The following is a 15209-nucleotide window of genomic DNA, read 5'->3' as shown; positions in this document are numbered from 1 at the left end:
TCAAAAATGTTAATATTAAATCTTTTTGTTCATCTGTACCAAGATCTCAATTAGCAGCGATGCGGTACCATTTGCTTGATTCCTTTGCTTTACAGAGAAAGAAAATTCTAGAACCACAAGGTTCTTTAAATTTCTTTGAAGAGAGAGTTGAAAGCAAAAGCATAATTATATATCCTACTTAAGTATAGGGATTCAAATACGTATGTCAACTGATCCTTCAACTGCTCCATGTAATCGATGCTTGAGGCCTTGGAAACCAGACACGACTTAATGTAATATACAATCTTAACTCACTTTATTTTTTTTGTAAACAATGTGTAAACTGTAACCCCACTCAACACGTTCTTCTCGTACAAACTAATTGTTGGGAATTTATCAAATAAATAAAGATTATAGCATGAATTTAAACCCGGAAATTAAATAAATAATATATCAAAGATAGATAATATAAATTAGAGAAACAGGCCTGACGGGAGCAGTCGTGTAAACACTGCCCTAGAAGATTGAGGACCCGCCTATCGCCCTGGCGCAGATGATCCCTTCTCCCCTAGCGGTAAAAACCCCCGGAAACGGCCCGGCCTCTGCACTCGGGCGAGAGTGCAGAGCTTCAGCTCAGATGAAGAAGTTGCCCATAAAGTAAAACTAAAGTATAGATGAAAATGATATGTAGAGGAGAAAAGAAAACAAGATAAGTTTTCCACATTTTTCTTCATGTTTCTTGAGCTCAACATATGTTGTTTATATAGGGGTTGAAAAGAGCCGTTACAAAATCCCTCAATAAATTTCGTAACGTTCGTCATAATGTATAGTCATTATGCCCATTTTAATTACAAATTAAAACACATTAAAACATATTTTAATTGCATATTTTAATTACAAAAATTTATTAGAATTCATTAAGGCAAAATTGCCTTTTCTTTAAAAATATCCAACACAAACTCCATATTTAGCCAATGCCACTTAACCTTACCTCTACAAATATTTCTGTTTTTCTGTTGATCAACGCTAAATAGTTGCTAATATTAGAGAAACATAGAAATACAGTTTTTCCTTTCTAATAAAGGCGTATATTCGGTTAACAGATCTCTCAACAGCTATCTCGATAACTGGACAACCGATTCCTTTCATCTTAATCTTCAATATAAATTCTAATCCTCTCATTCTTTCTTTTTCAATTCCATATCAAATTTATTCCAGCTTTCTTCTTCTTTTGTTGAGCAGAAGCTAGCAGTCTTCGTGCTCAAATGGCTCAAGCCTCAGAGATGAACAATAGCGTGTTGAATTCGACAACTCCTAGTGTAGAGCTAGAGTGTTTCTCCCCTTATATGATCATCACCAATGGAATATGGCTTGACGACGATCCTCTAAGATACTCTCTCCCTCTTTTCCTTATCCAACTCCTTATAATAACGCTGACCAGTCGCACTCTTAATGCTATCTTGAAACCCTTTGGCCAGCCTATGGTCCTCGCTGAGATCCTAGTATGTTGATGCAAACAAGTATCATATTTTTCTTATTTCAATATTAAATTTTGATAGATGATGATTTTTGACATTTACAAATGCAGGCAGGGATGCTGCTGGGACCATCTTTTGTGGGAAAATTCTTTCAAGGATTTCAGGCTCATTTCTTTCCACCAAGAAGCATCAGCATACTGTCGTCGATGGGTAACTGTGGCCTACTTTGCTTTGTGTTCATGGTTGGAGTTGAGATGGACATAAATGTGCTAAGGCAAATGAAGAAGAAAGTAATGGCTATCGGAGCGATTAGCATTGTGCTTCCTTTTGCGATCACCTTGACTGCTGCCTACCTCTTTCGCGGCTATTTCCTTGAAGAAAAAAAGAACAATGCCTTTTATGTCTATCTCGCTCTGGCTCTATCAATCACTACATTTCCTGTGCTCGCTCGAGTCCTTAGAGATCTCAAGCTTCTGAACACAGAGGTCGGTCGAGTTTCCATATTGTCCTCTGTCGTCAACGATCTGTTCTCTTGGGTGTTGCTTGCCCTTGTCGCTGTACTCTCAGGAACTATGAGAGCCGATAAAGGGATGGACGGCCTACCATTCCTCTACATCTTGCTGTCGAGCCTGGGCTTCTTTATCATCTGCGTTGTCTTGGTGCGACCGGTATTAAAATGGCTCGTGGACAGGACCATATGAATTATTCTCATAATTCCGGTCCTCTTATTCCAAAAACTCCTAAAGTGAAAATATTAAAGTTTTACCCGGGTAGTTAGCCAGGTAAGGATAGTAATAGAGGTTGATCAAAGATCAATTAAGTACCTCGTTCCTTGCAGAGCGCATTACGCAACCCTTAAACCTTGCCTTAGACACCAACTAATCCAAGAAAACTTGAATCGGTTCACTCAATGAGTTTTTGTTCCTTAACAATATATAGAAACTTTAAAATATTTTCTGCAAGCATTTAATTTGCCTAAGCAATTATACTGCAAGCATATGTTGGATAAGGCCGAGGAGGGGTTTACCTATTGATGTTCGAACCTCATGATTTTCATGTCTTGAGAGTAAAACTCATCTGCTGCAGACAGCTGCCACTTAAGTTGCTGAACAAATATGCATTCACTTTTACCACCTTCTGTACTAAGCTTATTAGATGTATAAGCACTTCAAAGTATGGAATTATTAATAATAGAAGGTACCATATTCATAGTTTAAAGAAATGAAAGCATTAAACCATAAACAAAACAATCCAGATATTTCAAAGCATCTATGCATCCAGAGTTTGTTCTCTTTATTCTTGTCAAAACCATGCATATGAAATTTTTTAAGAATAAAAATATACACTGCTGCAAATTTATAGCATTTTTCAAATGCGTGCATATTCACTAGCACAAGGGGATAAGGGTAGGTTTTAGATGATTCTAACAAATATAAACTAGGCTTTTAAAAACCAATAAAGGTTCTTTGATATTCGTAACTTACAATAATTATTGATTATAAACCAACTATAAGACAAATGTAATTAACTGTTAAATTGAATTAACAGAAATATTTAACTACAATTTTTTAATTATTAATTTTTTTTAAATAACCAAAACTGTTTACATGAACAGTAAATTTTTAAATAAAATGAACAGTGCCGTTTTCAAAATAAATGAACAGTAACATCATTTTTAAAATTAAACAGTAACGTCATTTTTAAGAATGAACAGTAACACCATTTTTATAAATGAACATTAACATTCTTAAAAATAAATAAATAGTAACGTTCTTTTTTTTAAAAATGAACAGTAACATTCATTAAAATGAATGAACGGTAAACTTTTTTAAAACATTAAAAACTGTTTAAAATGAACAGTAAATTATTTTATAATGAGCAACAATTCTGATTAAATTGCGAACAGTAATAGCAAATTTTTTTATTTTTATTTTTAATTCGGATGAATAGTACTATCTCAAATGAACAGTAACTTTAAAAATTATTTTTCCAGATTTAAATCAAAAGCTATAAACATCTCAATCTTCTAGATTGTTGGGAATTTATCAAATAAATAAAGATTATAGCATGAATTTAAACCCGGAAATTAAATAAATAATACATCAAAGATAGATAATATAAATTAGAGAAACAGGCCTGACGGGAGCAGTCGTGTAAACACTGCTCTAGAAGATTGAGGACCCGCCTATCGCCCTGGCGCAGATGATCCCTTCTCCCCTAGCGGTAAAAACCCTCGGAAACGGCCCGGCCTCTGCACTCGGGCGAGAGTGCAGAGCTTCAGCTCAGATGAAGAAGTTGCCCATAAAGTAAAACTAAAGTATAGATGAAAAAGATATGTAGAGGAGAAAAGAAAACAAGATAAGTTTTCCACATTTTTCTTCATATTTCTTGAGCTCAACATATGTTGTTTATATAGGGGTTGAAAAGAGCCGTTACAAAATCCCTCAATAAATTTCGTAACGTTCGTCATAATGTATAGTCATTATGCCCATTTTAATTACAAATTAAAACATATTTTAATTGCATATTTTAATTACAAAAATTTATTAGAATTTATTAAGGCAAAATTGCCTTTTCTTTAAAAATATCCAACACTAATCACCAAGTGGGTTGACTTGTTGCTGTTGAGTTATTTGTATAAGGGCACTCTTACAAATAGGTCCTCACAGCATTGACTAATTACTATCTAAATAACTCAACAAATATACAATCTTAACTCACTTTATTTTTTTTGTAAACAATGTGTAATTACTATCTAAATAACTCAACAAATATACAATCTTAACTCACTTTATTTTTTTTGTAAACAATGTGTAAACTGTAACCCCACTCAACACGTTCTTCTCGTACAAACTAATCACCAAGTGGGTTGACTTGTTGCTGTTGAGTTATTTGTATAAGGGCACTCTTACAAATAGGTCCTCACAGCATTGACTAATTACTATCTAAATAACTCAACAAATATACAATCTTAACTCACTTTATTTTTTTTGTAAACAATGTGTAAACTGTAACCCCACTCAACACGTTCTTCTCGTACAAACTAATCACCAAGTGGGTTGACTTGTTGCTGTTGAGTTATTTGTATAAGGGCACTCTTACAAATAGGTCCTCACAGCATTGATTAATTACTATCTAAATAACTCAACAAATATACAATCTTAACTCACTTTATTTTTTTTGTAAACAATGTGTAAACTGTAACCCCACTCAACACGTTCTTCTCGTACAAACTAATCACCAAGTGGGTTGACTTGTTCATCAATCAACTAACATATGCATAAATTAGTATCATTATGTATAACATCACATGAAGGGCCACGTTCTTTGTTAACTACACTCTAATCAACATGGCATCAACCTGGCAACTTCTAAAAATTTATAGAATGCAGCAGACTGGTCTCAATATCTATTATTCTTTAGCGATTTGGTTCCTCCTTGGCGTGTGTAGATCACAAACTTAAACCAAACAAACGCCTTTGCTAAGCTCATTAAGGACTAGTTTAACATTCATTTTACCCAACAATTTTAACTAAACAGAAACAGTACATGTTAAAGATTCTCAGTAATCTGAATTCTTCCACCGTCTGTGCAATTGTCTATAATATCATCAGTTGGTCGGTAAGTATAACATGAAACTGGCTTCATCATATACTCCTAAACTTGATCCGCTGAGATATAACAATGACTTGAATCCAGTTCATGCACAAAAAAAATTGTCATCAACCTTTTCGTATAAGTTTATCTTTCAAATTAAAAATCAAAACATGATCTTACTAGCCTAATTACTTATTAGCTTGCTAGCTGTTCTAAATCATGCAATGCGATGCACGTTGAGACTTGGTAGCGTACCAATTAATTAGAGCTAATTTCCTTGATTTTTTTTAAAGCCAATTGGCTCGCTAACCTAAAGGTACGTATTCCTTAAGAAGGGAAGTAGTTGTTCATGGAGCCCTTAATTTGGGGCCTTAACAAATTAAGGATTTGGTAATATGATTTGGTTCATGGCCTGTGTCAGAGGTCCACCCACCCCAGGATATGAACAGGTTTGCTTCGAAGCCACCCAAACAAATACAGTGAGATACGAAAAAGGATTAGTTACGTGGTGTGCTATAGAAGATGGCCCAGTGCAGACCTCACATCTTTCTTACTTTAATATTGTCCCATATATGCACAGCTAGCTAACCACTCTATTATTTAAAATCCCTTGGTTAGATCTACAAGCCGCATATATATATAAAAGGGGACAATGATGCACAGATGTTTGTATCAATACATGAACCACCTAGTGAAAAGAGCTTAATTTGTAAGTGTTAAGATTCGTTGTCCTGTGTTTAGCTACAGTGAGGATGAGTATGAACTTTAAGCTAATCACAGTATGCATCCTCTTGGGCGTATTTAGTTGTGTGCATGCTGATCTCAAATTAGGATTTTATTCTCAAAGTTGCCCGAAAGCTGAGAAGATTGCTCTCAACTATGTCAAGAAGCATATCCCTAAGGCGCCGTCTCTGGCGGCTGCCCTTCTGAGGATGCACTTTCATGATTGCTTTGTGAGGGTATGCTACTAATATTTCAGTATTTTATTTCTTTAGCTACACCTTATCGGCCTAATTTGTTGAATGTTGTTGTAGGGTTGTGATGCTTCTGTTCTGATAAACGCAACTACCAACCAAACAGAGAAATTAGCACCGCCGAATTTGAACCTTCGAGGGTTTGGAATCATCGACGGAGTCAAGAGTCTGCTTGAAAAAGAATGCCCTGGGGTGGTTTCATGTGCTGATATTGTTGCTCTCGTCGCTAGAGATTCAGTTGTGGTCACTGTAAGCCACTTCCATATGCTAATTTTTGTTCATAGACTTTAACTTTTTTTTTCTTCCTCTTCTGATTATTGTTATTATTTTTGGTCATTAAAATTATAGGGAGGCCCCTTTTGGAATGTTCCAACTGGGCGAAGGGATGGGTTCATCTCAAATGCAACTGAAGCTTTAAACCACATCCCAGCACCAACATTTAACTTCAGCGTTCTTACACAGTCTTTTGCTAGTAAAGGACTCAATGTAACTGATCTCCTTCTGTTATCCGGTAACTATGCAATAATTCATATATACTCATAATTTACCTCAAGTTGTAGCTTAATATGTATTCTCGTATTGTGTATTAATCAGGAGCTCACACAATTGGAGTTGCTCACTGCGGCCTTTCTTTCAGCAATCGCCTTTACAATTTCACAGGAAAAGGCGACCAAGACCCTGCTCTTGATCCCTTTTATGCCGCTAACCTCAAGAAGCTCAAGTGCAAAGGTCCTAATGACAATACTACAATTGTTGAAATGGACCCAGGGAGCTCTAGGACTTTTGATCTCGGTTACTACAAGCTTCTTCTAAAGAGAAGAGGTCTTCTCCAATCTGATGCGGCTCTCACAACTAACGCTGCAGTTAAATCTGCCATTACTCGGCTAGTTAACAGTCCCCTCGAAGTGTTCTTCAAAGAGTTTGGTCTGTCAATGGAGAAGATGGGCAGAGTTCAGGTGTTGACTGGGTCGCAAGGAGAGATCAGGAAGCACTGTGCAGTTGTGAATAGCTAAGTGTTTTTGAGTAGTTTTACTTTTGGCGTGCATTTGATTGGTTTCTTATGTTTTGGATGCGTGTAATAAGGCATTGATTTGAATATGTTTGCTTTGAGGTTTTGAGGGTATTTGTTGTTTTTCTGTGAAAATCAGAATGAGAAAAAATGAATTGTAATTCATGCATGTTCGTTTTATTCTTTCTGTCAAATGTATTTTACTTTTTTTTTCTTGTTATGCTACAGTTTTTTTTTGTTTCATTTTATTATTATTATTATTATTATTACTATTATTTGTGTTTAGTTACATATTTATGTTTAACCAATACCAGAACAACCAACTTAATTAATTGTGATTAGGTTAGGGCATGAAGATCGATTGGTTAAGGTCGAATAATTTATCTATGTTTAATAACAAATGGTTGCTGATAATATTGTAATTGGTTGTATACAGTGTTGTTGTGGTTGATTTTGATGATACAACTGAGATGATGACAATGAGCGTAAAAATTAGCATGCATGTTGGGCAACGACGTAGGTAATCACTTCACACTGAATCCATTGACAGTGTCTCGTTCTCTGAAGTAGAGCTTACTAATTAAACGTAGGGTTAATCTAACCACATGTTAGTTAATCAAAGATTGTAGTATAATTAAATAAGTGGCCAATGGATTACCGCCAGAAAGATGGTTTAGGAAAATTTGCCATAAGATCAGGCCAATCAGGCCCACCATTCTGTAGCTGGCAGCTTGACATGCACATGAATTTATCAGTAAATTAAAGACGTGCAAGATTGATATATAGTGTGTGAATTTTATTCCTCTGCAAAGGAAAGGACAGCGCAGGGAAACTTCAACGTATATTTAGGATCTGATGAATTTGATGGGATTTGGTGTAACATACCACATAACACACTGGGATCCGGATCATCTCCTAATGAAAAGCTCCAAATATATCCTAATAAGGAGATCTTATCCTTTCATTTTCATCATGACTTTTCATTTTCGCACCCATATATCCTTGTGGGCCCCCCTCCCAACTCTTCACAATTCTTCATTAGGAAATATTAGGATGAGGAGAGAATCCTAATTCTACAGAAAGAAGCTACAGATGATCTTTTATATTATTTTTTTAGAAAATAAATGTTGATAATAGTGTATTGTAGTGGGTTTTAGTCCCACATTGCTTGGGAGAACAAACCTCACACTCCTCTACTTGTATAAATATATGTGCATACTCAATATTCAATTCAAGGGAAATTTACCCAAGATTCTCTCTCTCTTACTTCAACATGGTATCAGAGCTAGGGCTATTTCCCTTCTAATAAAAATTTTTAACGCTTCTGCGTTCTTTTGCCAAATCTTGGCCTTATTGCTTTGCAGCCGTTTAATTTTTTTTCTGCCAGATATTTTGGCCTCAAGATTGCTGTTATGGCTCCTTCAGAGAAGATTCCCAAACCACCTTTGCCCCTCAATGATCAAAGTGACTGGGCAGGGTGGTCCACCATTGTCACCAATGCCTTGCGTGGCGCTGGTTTGCTTGATCATCTCACCAGTACGGGACCAGTTCCACCGTCCATCAGCACTGTTGCTTCATCCAGTACTATTGCCTCTGGCAGTGGTGATGTCGATCTTCAGACTGCTCGTGCTCTCTATGTCAAGGAGAGTTCAGAGTGGCAATTGCAGGAATTTCGTGTTATGGATTATCTCACTCGCTGTGTTGGCTCTGGTCTCACTGTCGAGATTGGCTCGCTTCCCTCTGCTCGGGCCATGTGGACTCGTCTCATTGAGCGTTTCACTGAGTGCTCGGGTGCACGGGAGGCATATCTTCTGCAACGCATAGCTCTACAACGCAAATGTAGTTCATCTCTGCAGTCCTATTTTGGACAAATGCAAGCTTTTTGGACAGAGTTACGCTCCATGCTTCCTGGACGTAATTCCACATATGAAGACTGGCTAGCCTGGTACGAACGGCATGAGGTGCATCAACTATTTCAGTCCCTTCCTGAATATTCAACTATGGCTGATCAACTACTTCATCAGCCACAATTTTCGACTTTGGCCTCAGTTATGGGAGCTCTCACTGCTTATGAGACCCGGCAACAGACAGCACGACTCAATTTGTCAACAGACACTCCTACCTCTTCACTCGAGACTGTTTTGTCTGTACCTGTCACTGCTCCTGTTATGAATTATACTTCTCCACAGGCTCCCTCTCCACAGGCTCGATCTAAGCTCTCTTGCAAATATTGTAAGAAGGAAGGACACCGCATTGAGACATGCTTCAAGCTTCATCCTGAGTTACGTTCCTCAGGTACTGGACGTGGTCGGCGACCCCCTCAGTCTCAACCCTCTCGTACACCAGGATTGTTGGCCAATGCTATACCTTCTACTACTTCAGACTCTACTATTCAAGCTATTGAAAGTCTTCGCCGTCAACTTGATGCTTTCCAACATATCACCTCTACATCCGCCGCACAACTCTCTAGTATGCATTTTGCTGGTTCTTCAGCTAATCCTTCGGTCTTTGGTATGAATGATCTCTGGATTTTTGACTCTGGTTGTTCCTTTCATATGACTTGTAAAGCCTCACTTTTATCCTCTGTCTTTACTTTATCCTCTCTTCCTCCTGTCCACAACAGCTAAAGAGATTATTCATCTTCGTCGCCTTCTTAGTGATTTCGGCATTTCTGTTACGACTCTTACTCCTCTCTACTGTGATAATAAGAGTGCCATCCAGATTGCTAATAATCCAGTATTTCATGAAAGGACCAAACATTTTGAGATCGACGCTCATTTTGTCTGTCACCAAGTTATCAAGGACAAGACAATTCTACTTCCTCATGTTTCATCCGCTAACGAGCTTGCAAATTTTTTTACAAAGGCCTTACATGTTCATCGGTTCCAGTTTCTTGTACGCAAACTCACTTTGTTTGATCCAACATGAGTTTGAAGGGGACTGTTGATAATAGTGTATTGTAGTGGGTTTTAGTCCCACATTGCTTGGGAGAACAAACCTCACACTCCTCTAATTGTATAAATATATGTGCATACTCAATATTCAATTCAAGGAAAATTTACCCAATATTCTCTCTCTTACTTTAACAATAAACATGAAAAGAAAATCGGAAAAAGGGGAAAAAAAAAAGTTCACGAAGTTGACTGGCCTGTTCATCGAATTTAGCACAGTGGAATTGGTGGCCTAATGGATTTGGGTATCGATATATGTTAATTTGTGGGTACATTTCTAAATAGATATTTGAGGGTAGCAGGTATATGATGCTGATTATGAGGATGATGTTGATAATGATAGCGAAAAAGATTTTTGGCTCGCGGGTGAACCGCGAGCCACCCAACTCGCAGAGTTGGGTACAGGGGCAGTGCTGCCCCTGTTCCCAACTCTGCGAGTTGGGTGGCTCGCGGTTCACCCGCGAGCCAAAAAGCAGAGTTGTAATGATAGTACGAAGCCTTGTGATAAAGTACAATCAAAGACTAGCCTGACGTAGTTTACATAATTTTATACAGTCCAGTTGCTTAACTAAATGCACAATACTAAATTGATGGGCATTATGATGCCTGCGTTGACAATATCATCATGTAAAAATGTTGTCTGTAATTTTATTAAGCCTCGTGGATAAATGTAAAGAAGGCAGAATTTATCATATTGAAGTGTTTTTTGTGTAAAATTAAACCAATGACCTGTTGAGCCTATGCTAATAGAATTTTTGTGATTATATGAATCCAAGTTTCATGCAGAATTCGCGTCAGAAATAACGAAGCAGAGTCTATTGCAGACTACTGCACACGTGAATCTAAACTTATGTTTTGGTCCCGTTCGGTTGCTTTCCTTTATTTTCCAAAAAAACGGTTTTCATTTACTTTTTTGTATTTCCGTCACTTTTATAGAAAATGTTTGTTTCGCCTAAAAACATATGGTAAAAGTAATTTTCACCACTTTCCTTAGTTTGATTCAACTTAGAAAAAGAACAAAGTAATTGATGTGTGAATAGATTTTCTTATTTTCTAGTATTTGGTTCAAACTAAAAAAAAAAGAAACTATGGTTATGATCACTACGGCGTGCTTACTACCCATATAGAACAAAATTAGTGCCAACATAAATTAAGGGGTAAACATACCCACCATCACGTAAAAATTGCTTATAATGAAAAACCCAATGACTATTTGAGGTAGTAATTTGCAAATCAATCAAAGATTTGAGGGATTGATTTCAAAATGTGAAAATTAGAGGGAGAAATTTTAAATAATTTTAAATTTTGAGTACACAATATTAACCCTAGGGCTCTGCTATGCTCAATTGTATTCATAGTAACAGTATGCTCTAAATTTAGGAAAGTATCAAGAGGACCAAAGTTTAAGACATGAAATGTTCATAAAAAAGAAAATTTCTCTCTGAAATCCCAAAGCATCATCATGGCCATTAGACCCCTATATAGAGCGCTAAAAGCGTCGCCCTCTAACCACGCCTCGCGTAAAAATTCCCAAACCCAAAACCCCCAAATCTCCATCATTTTCAGTCCCCACATCGGAAAATTCTACCCCAAATCTCCACCTACATCATCAACACCATCATCCATGTCTCCGTCTTCTCCTTAACCCTCGATAGCCGGTCGGATCCAACCAAGATCATAAATCCAGATGCAAATCTTTCATCGACTTCGTGCTCCATCTCAACGATTGCCTCAATGATCCAGTCGCCATGCTCACCGCCCTCTCCAGCTCGAACCCATTAAACCCTAGAGAATGCGGTAACCCTAGTGAATTTCCCCTCTTTCTCTCTGCCATTCATAGAAAATAAATGAGGAGTTTTTTAATGGGTTTTATTAAGTCTTCCTTTCTCTCTGCGATTCATAGAAAATGAATGAGGAGTTTTTTAATGAGAATTTTCCCTCTTTCTCTCTACGATTCATAGAAAATGAATGAGGAGTTTTTTGATGTTTTTTGAGTGAGGATTGTGATTTTCCGATTTGGCTGAGGTGGAACGCGACTTCCTCCACATTTTGCTTTCTCTTTTTGGCGAACTAAATTTCCAAAAAGAACAATTTTTTAAAACCGACCCATTTTATTTTTTTAATTTTTAAAATCGACCGATTTTTTTTATTTATCAAAACCTACATGTTTTTTGCCACGTCAGCCTAATTACCGTTCTAAATAGTCGGGGTTGCCAACATCGACTATTTAGGAGTGTGTTAAACCACAATTAGAAACCTTAAAACCTAAAACCTAAAATTTTATGTCCTAAATAGTCGGGGTTGGCAACCCCGACTATTTAAGACGGTGATTAGGCTGACGTGACAAAAACGGATCGGTTTTAGTAAATAAAAAAAATTCGGTCGATTTTAAAAATAAAAAAATAAATAAAATGGGGCTGTTTTGAAAAATCATTCTATCCAAAAATGAGGGAAACTGACATTTTTTTTTCAGTTTTCCTTTGTGTCAGAAGCTTTTATTTATTTATTTATTTTTTCCGTCACTTTTTTAGGGAGCCAAGCATGTCCTAAACTGAAAACCATAGGAAAGCCTATGATTATCAACATCCACATAATCTCTACAGTTTGTCAATTTATTAGTTAATAGTCGCACTCGTCTCATAAAATTTATACAGTACTACAATCCCATAACTAGAAGGAACTAATGAAGTTCTGTCAACCGAAGGAAAAAAAAGTAATTAACTATAAGAGTAATACTATTATGGATTTTTCATCGAAACCACCTTTAAAATAGGATCATTATGTAGATATCACTTTTTCTTTTTAATTTATGCATAAACCACTTTTAAAACGTTTCTTGTTTCAATCAACCACCTGGGCTCAATTTGAATTCAAGTTTTTTTTTTATTTTTCTGTAATAATCAGCTGTCAAGTACCAGGTATATTAGAGAGATGATCCCTAATGGAGGTTAGGTGATTTATTTATCGACAAAGATTAATTCAAAAGTGGGCCCAGGTGGTTAATAACGTTTTCAAGGTGATTTATGTATATTATAAAAATCAAAGGTGGTTTCTATATAATGACCCTATTTTAAACGTGATTTCTATGAAAAAAGAAAACTCTTCTATTGTAGATGTACTTTTAAAAAAATACTAATGCATCAATTAGTTAAATGCCCTGCCTTAAAAGAGAACCAATTAGCGAATTTTTTAGACTAAAAGATGAGCTCATGATGCAAATGACTACCCAACTGCACAGGGAAGTATTCAAACTTCAAAAGCTTATGCACTCATTTTTACAATTTTCAATACAACGTGTTAAAATCAACAAAAGAAATCAAATTACAATTTGTTCCCATCTTATTATCCAAACAAACAGAAAACTATGCACACTTCCAAAATCACAACACAAAAGCAACAAACTCTCTCCTAATTCACAACAGCACAATTCTTCCTTATCTCACCCTGCTTTCCTATCAACACCCCAGTATTCCCCATGTTCACCATAGACACTCCAAAATCCTTGAAGAACTCTCTCGGATTACTTGCCTTTACCTGGCGCTGAACATAAGATCTCGTTTCAGCATCTTGAAGAAGAGCACTGTCAGTACTGAACAGTCCTCTTCGTTTCGATACAATCTTATAGTAGTCAGTATCAAAACTTAAGAAGCTTCCCGGGTCCATTTCTGCGAGCTTGGTTGTGTCAGTGGGCTTACATTTGTTCTTCAATTTGATAACGTACTCACTGTCGAGTGAAGGATCTGCGTCGCCCTTTCCAGTGAAGTTGTAGAGCCGGGGGGAGAAAAATGAGCACTGAGAGGTTCCAAGGGTGTGCCCGCCTGGTTAAATTTATGTGTGAATATATGTAGATAGAGAGAGAATTAGACAAGGACAGATAGTGTAGAGTATAAACTTATAATCCTCAACCCTCATCACAAAATCAGAGTTTTCGTGGAATGACATGGTTCTTTGACATAGTATCAGAGTAATTCATGTTAAAATCAATTGAGCACGAATTTAAAGTGGATATAAAAATCGATATTGCTGCATGGGTCTAGGTTTTATCGTATAAAAAGGATGCTCAATTTACATGAACATGTTAGAGTATACTTTTTGGTTAATTTACCTCTCTGTATTTTTTTACCTGATAAAACTAATAGTTTGTACTATTTAGTGAAGTCAAAATGAAAACAAAAACAGTGAACAGCCTGCGAGGGTACTACTAGTTTGTACTATTTAGTGAAGTTGTTTCAATATTTAAGGTCCATTTATCTCTCCACAAGGTTTGGTCACTCTTCAACACCTATTATGCATCACCACAATTTATGAGCAAGTATTCTTACCTGATAGAACTACTAGATCTTTTACACTCAAACCCTTTTGCGCGAACGAGGCTTTCAGTTGCTGAAAAGTGAAGATTGGTGCAGGTAGTTGTCGAGTTTCAGCAATCAACGAAGCTCTTCCATCTCTTCGTCCAGTTGGTACCTCCCATGATGGCCCTTTAGACTGATCAAACAACAAAGAACACACATATATAACAAACCATTGTCACAATGTTATAGATAGTTTGTTGCAAATTTGTAGAGAATGAGATTGAATTGAGTACCAAATATACAGCATCTCTAGCCACTAGAGCTGTGATATCAGCGCATGACACAATTCCAGGGCAAGCTTTCTCTAGTTTAGCCTTAATGGTGTCAATGACACCATAGCCTCGAAGACTTAGATTGATAGGCGACTCTTTTTCAGCGACATTATTCTTTGTAGAATTCAATAAGATTGAAGCATCACATCCCTGCATGTTGCACACAAATTCAAATATCATGTATATGCAAAATTGATCAATTAGTTGCACCAATTGAGATGTAAAAGTTACTACGTACCCTCACGAAACAATCATGAAAGAACAACCTAAGTAAAGGACCAGCGAGGCTAGGTGCTACTGATATAACCCTTTTCATCTCATTGTAAACTATAGTCTCAGCATTAGGGCATGTCTTCTTATAGAATCCAACCTTCAAGCCTTGTGCATCTGCTGATCCTGATAGAAGAAGCATAATTGAAATAGGAAGGAAGAACTTGAGAACAAATTTCGAATCCATCTTTGAAGATGAAGGTAATCGATGTGCAATGGTTATCAACTTAGTTCGTTATATAGTGTCAATGGCATGGTAGGTATACACAGTGTTGATTAATTAAGTTGTTTATAAAGTTGGTGAAGGAAGGTTAAGAACTAGTTGCT

The 15209-nt window shown here is 36.6% G+C and overlaps 3 protein-coding genes and 1 long non-coding RNA gene across 4 annotated transcripts in view; 3 read left to right on the top strand and 1 right to left on the bottom strand.

The window, feature by feature from the left end:
• Nucleotides 1138–2158, top strand: LOC109834747 (cation/H(+) antiporter 15-like). The gene is made up of 2 exons (XM_020402768.1): nucleotides 1138–1481; nucleotides 1568–2158. The coding sequence occupies exons 1-2, from the start codon at nucleotides 1245–1247 to the stop codon at nucleotides 2156–2158; spliced, it is 828 nt and encodes a 275-aa protein (XP_020258357.1). The 5' UTR covers nucleotides 1138–1244.
• Nucleotides 5732–7217, top strand: LOC109833292 (peroxidase 3-like). Its single transcript, XM_020400899.1, has 4 exons — nucleotides 5732–6013; nucleotides 6089–6277; nucleotides 6377–6539; nucleotides 6623–7217. The coding sequence occupies exons 1-4, from the start codon at nucleotides 5807–5809 to the stop codon at nucleotides 7039–7041; spliced, it is 978 nt and encodes a 325-aa protein (XP_020256488.1). The 5' UTR covers nucleotides 5732–5806; the 3' UTR covers nucleotides 7042–7217.
• Nucleotides 11335–15209, top strand: part of LOC109833290 — a 5431-nt gene continuing 1556 nt past the window's right edge. The window contains exon 1 of the long non-coding RNA XR_002245187.1: nucleotides 11335–11785. This is a non-coding gene — a long non-coding RNA (uncharacterized LOC109833290). The remainder of the gene's footprint in view (nucleotides 11786–15209) is intronic.
• Nucleotides 13120–15203, bottom strand: LOC109833289 (peroxidase 27-like). The gene is made up of 4 exons (XM_020400897.1): nucleotides 14851–15203; nucleotides 14574–14762; nucleotides 14311–14473; nucleotides 13120–13806 (listed from the first exon to the last, which is right to left on the bottom strand). Exons 1-4 carry the CDS (start codon nucleotides 15067–15069, stop codon nucleotides 13397–13399), a joined length of 981 nt encoding a protein of 326 aa, XP_020256486.1. The 5' UTR covers nucleotides 15070–15203; the 3' UTR covers nucleotides 13120–13396.

This window comes from Asparagus officinalis, chromosome 3 (assembly GCF_001876935.1).
Source record: "Asparagus officinalis chromosome 3, Aspof.V1, whole genome shotgun sequence".
In the NCBI taxonomy this organism is placed as follows: domain Eukaryota; kingdom Viridiplantae; phylum Streptophyta; class Magnoliopsida; order Asparagales; family Asparagaceae; genus Asparagus; species Asparagus officinalis.
This window is presented reverse-complemented; position numbering and strand designations above follow the sequence as displayed.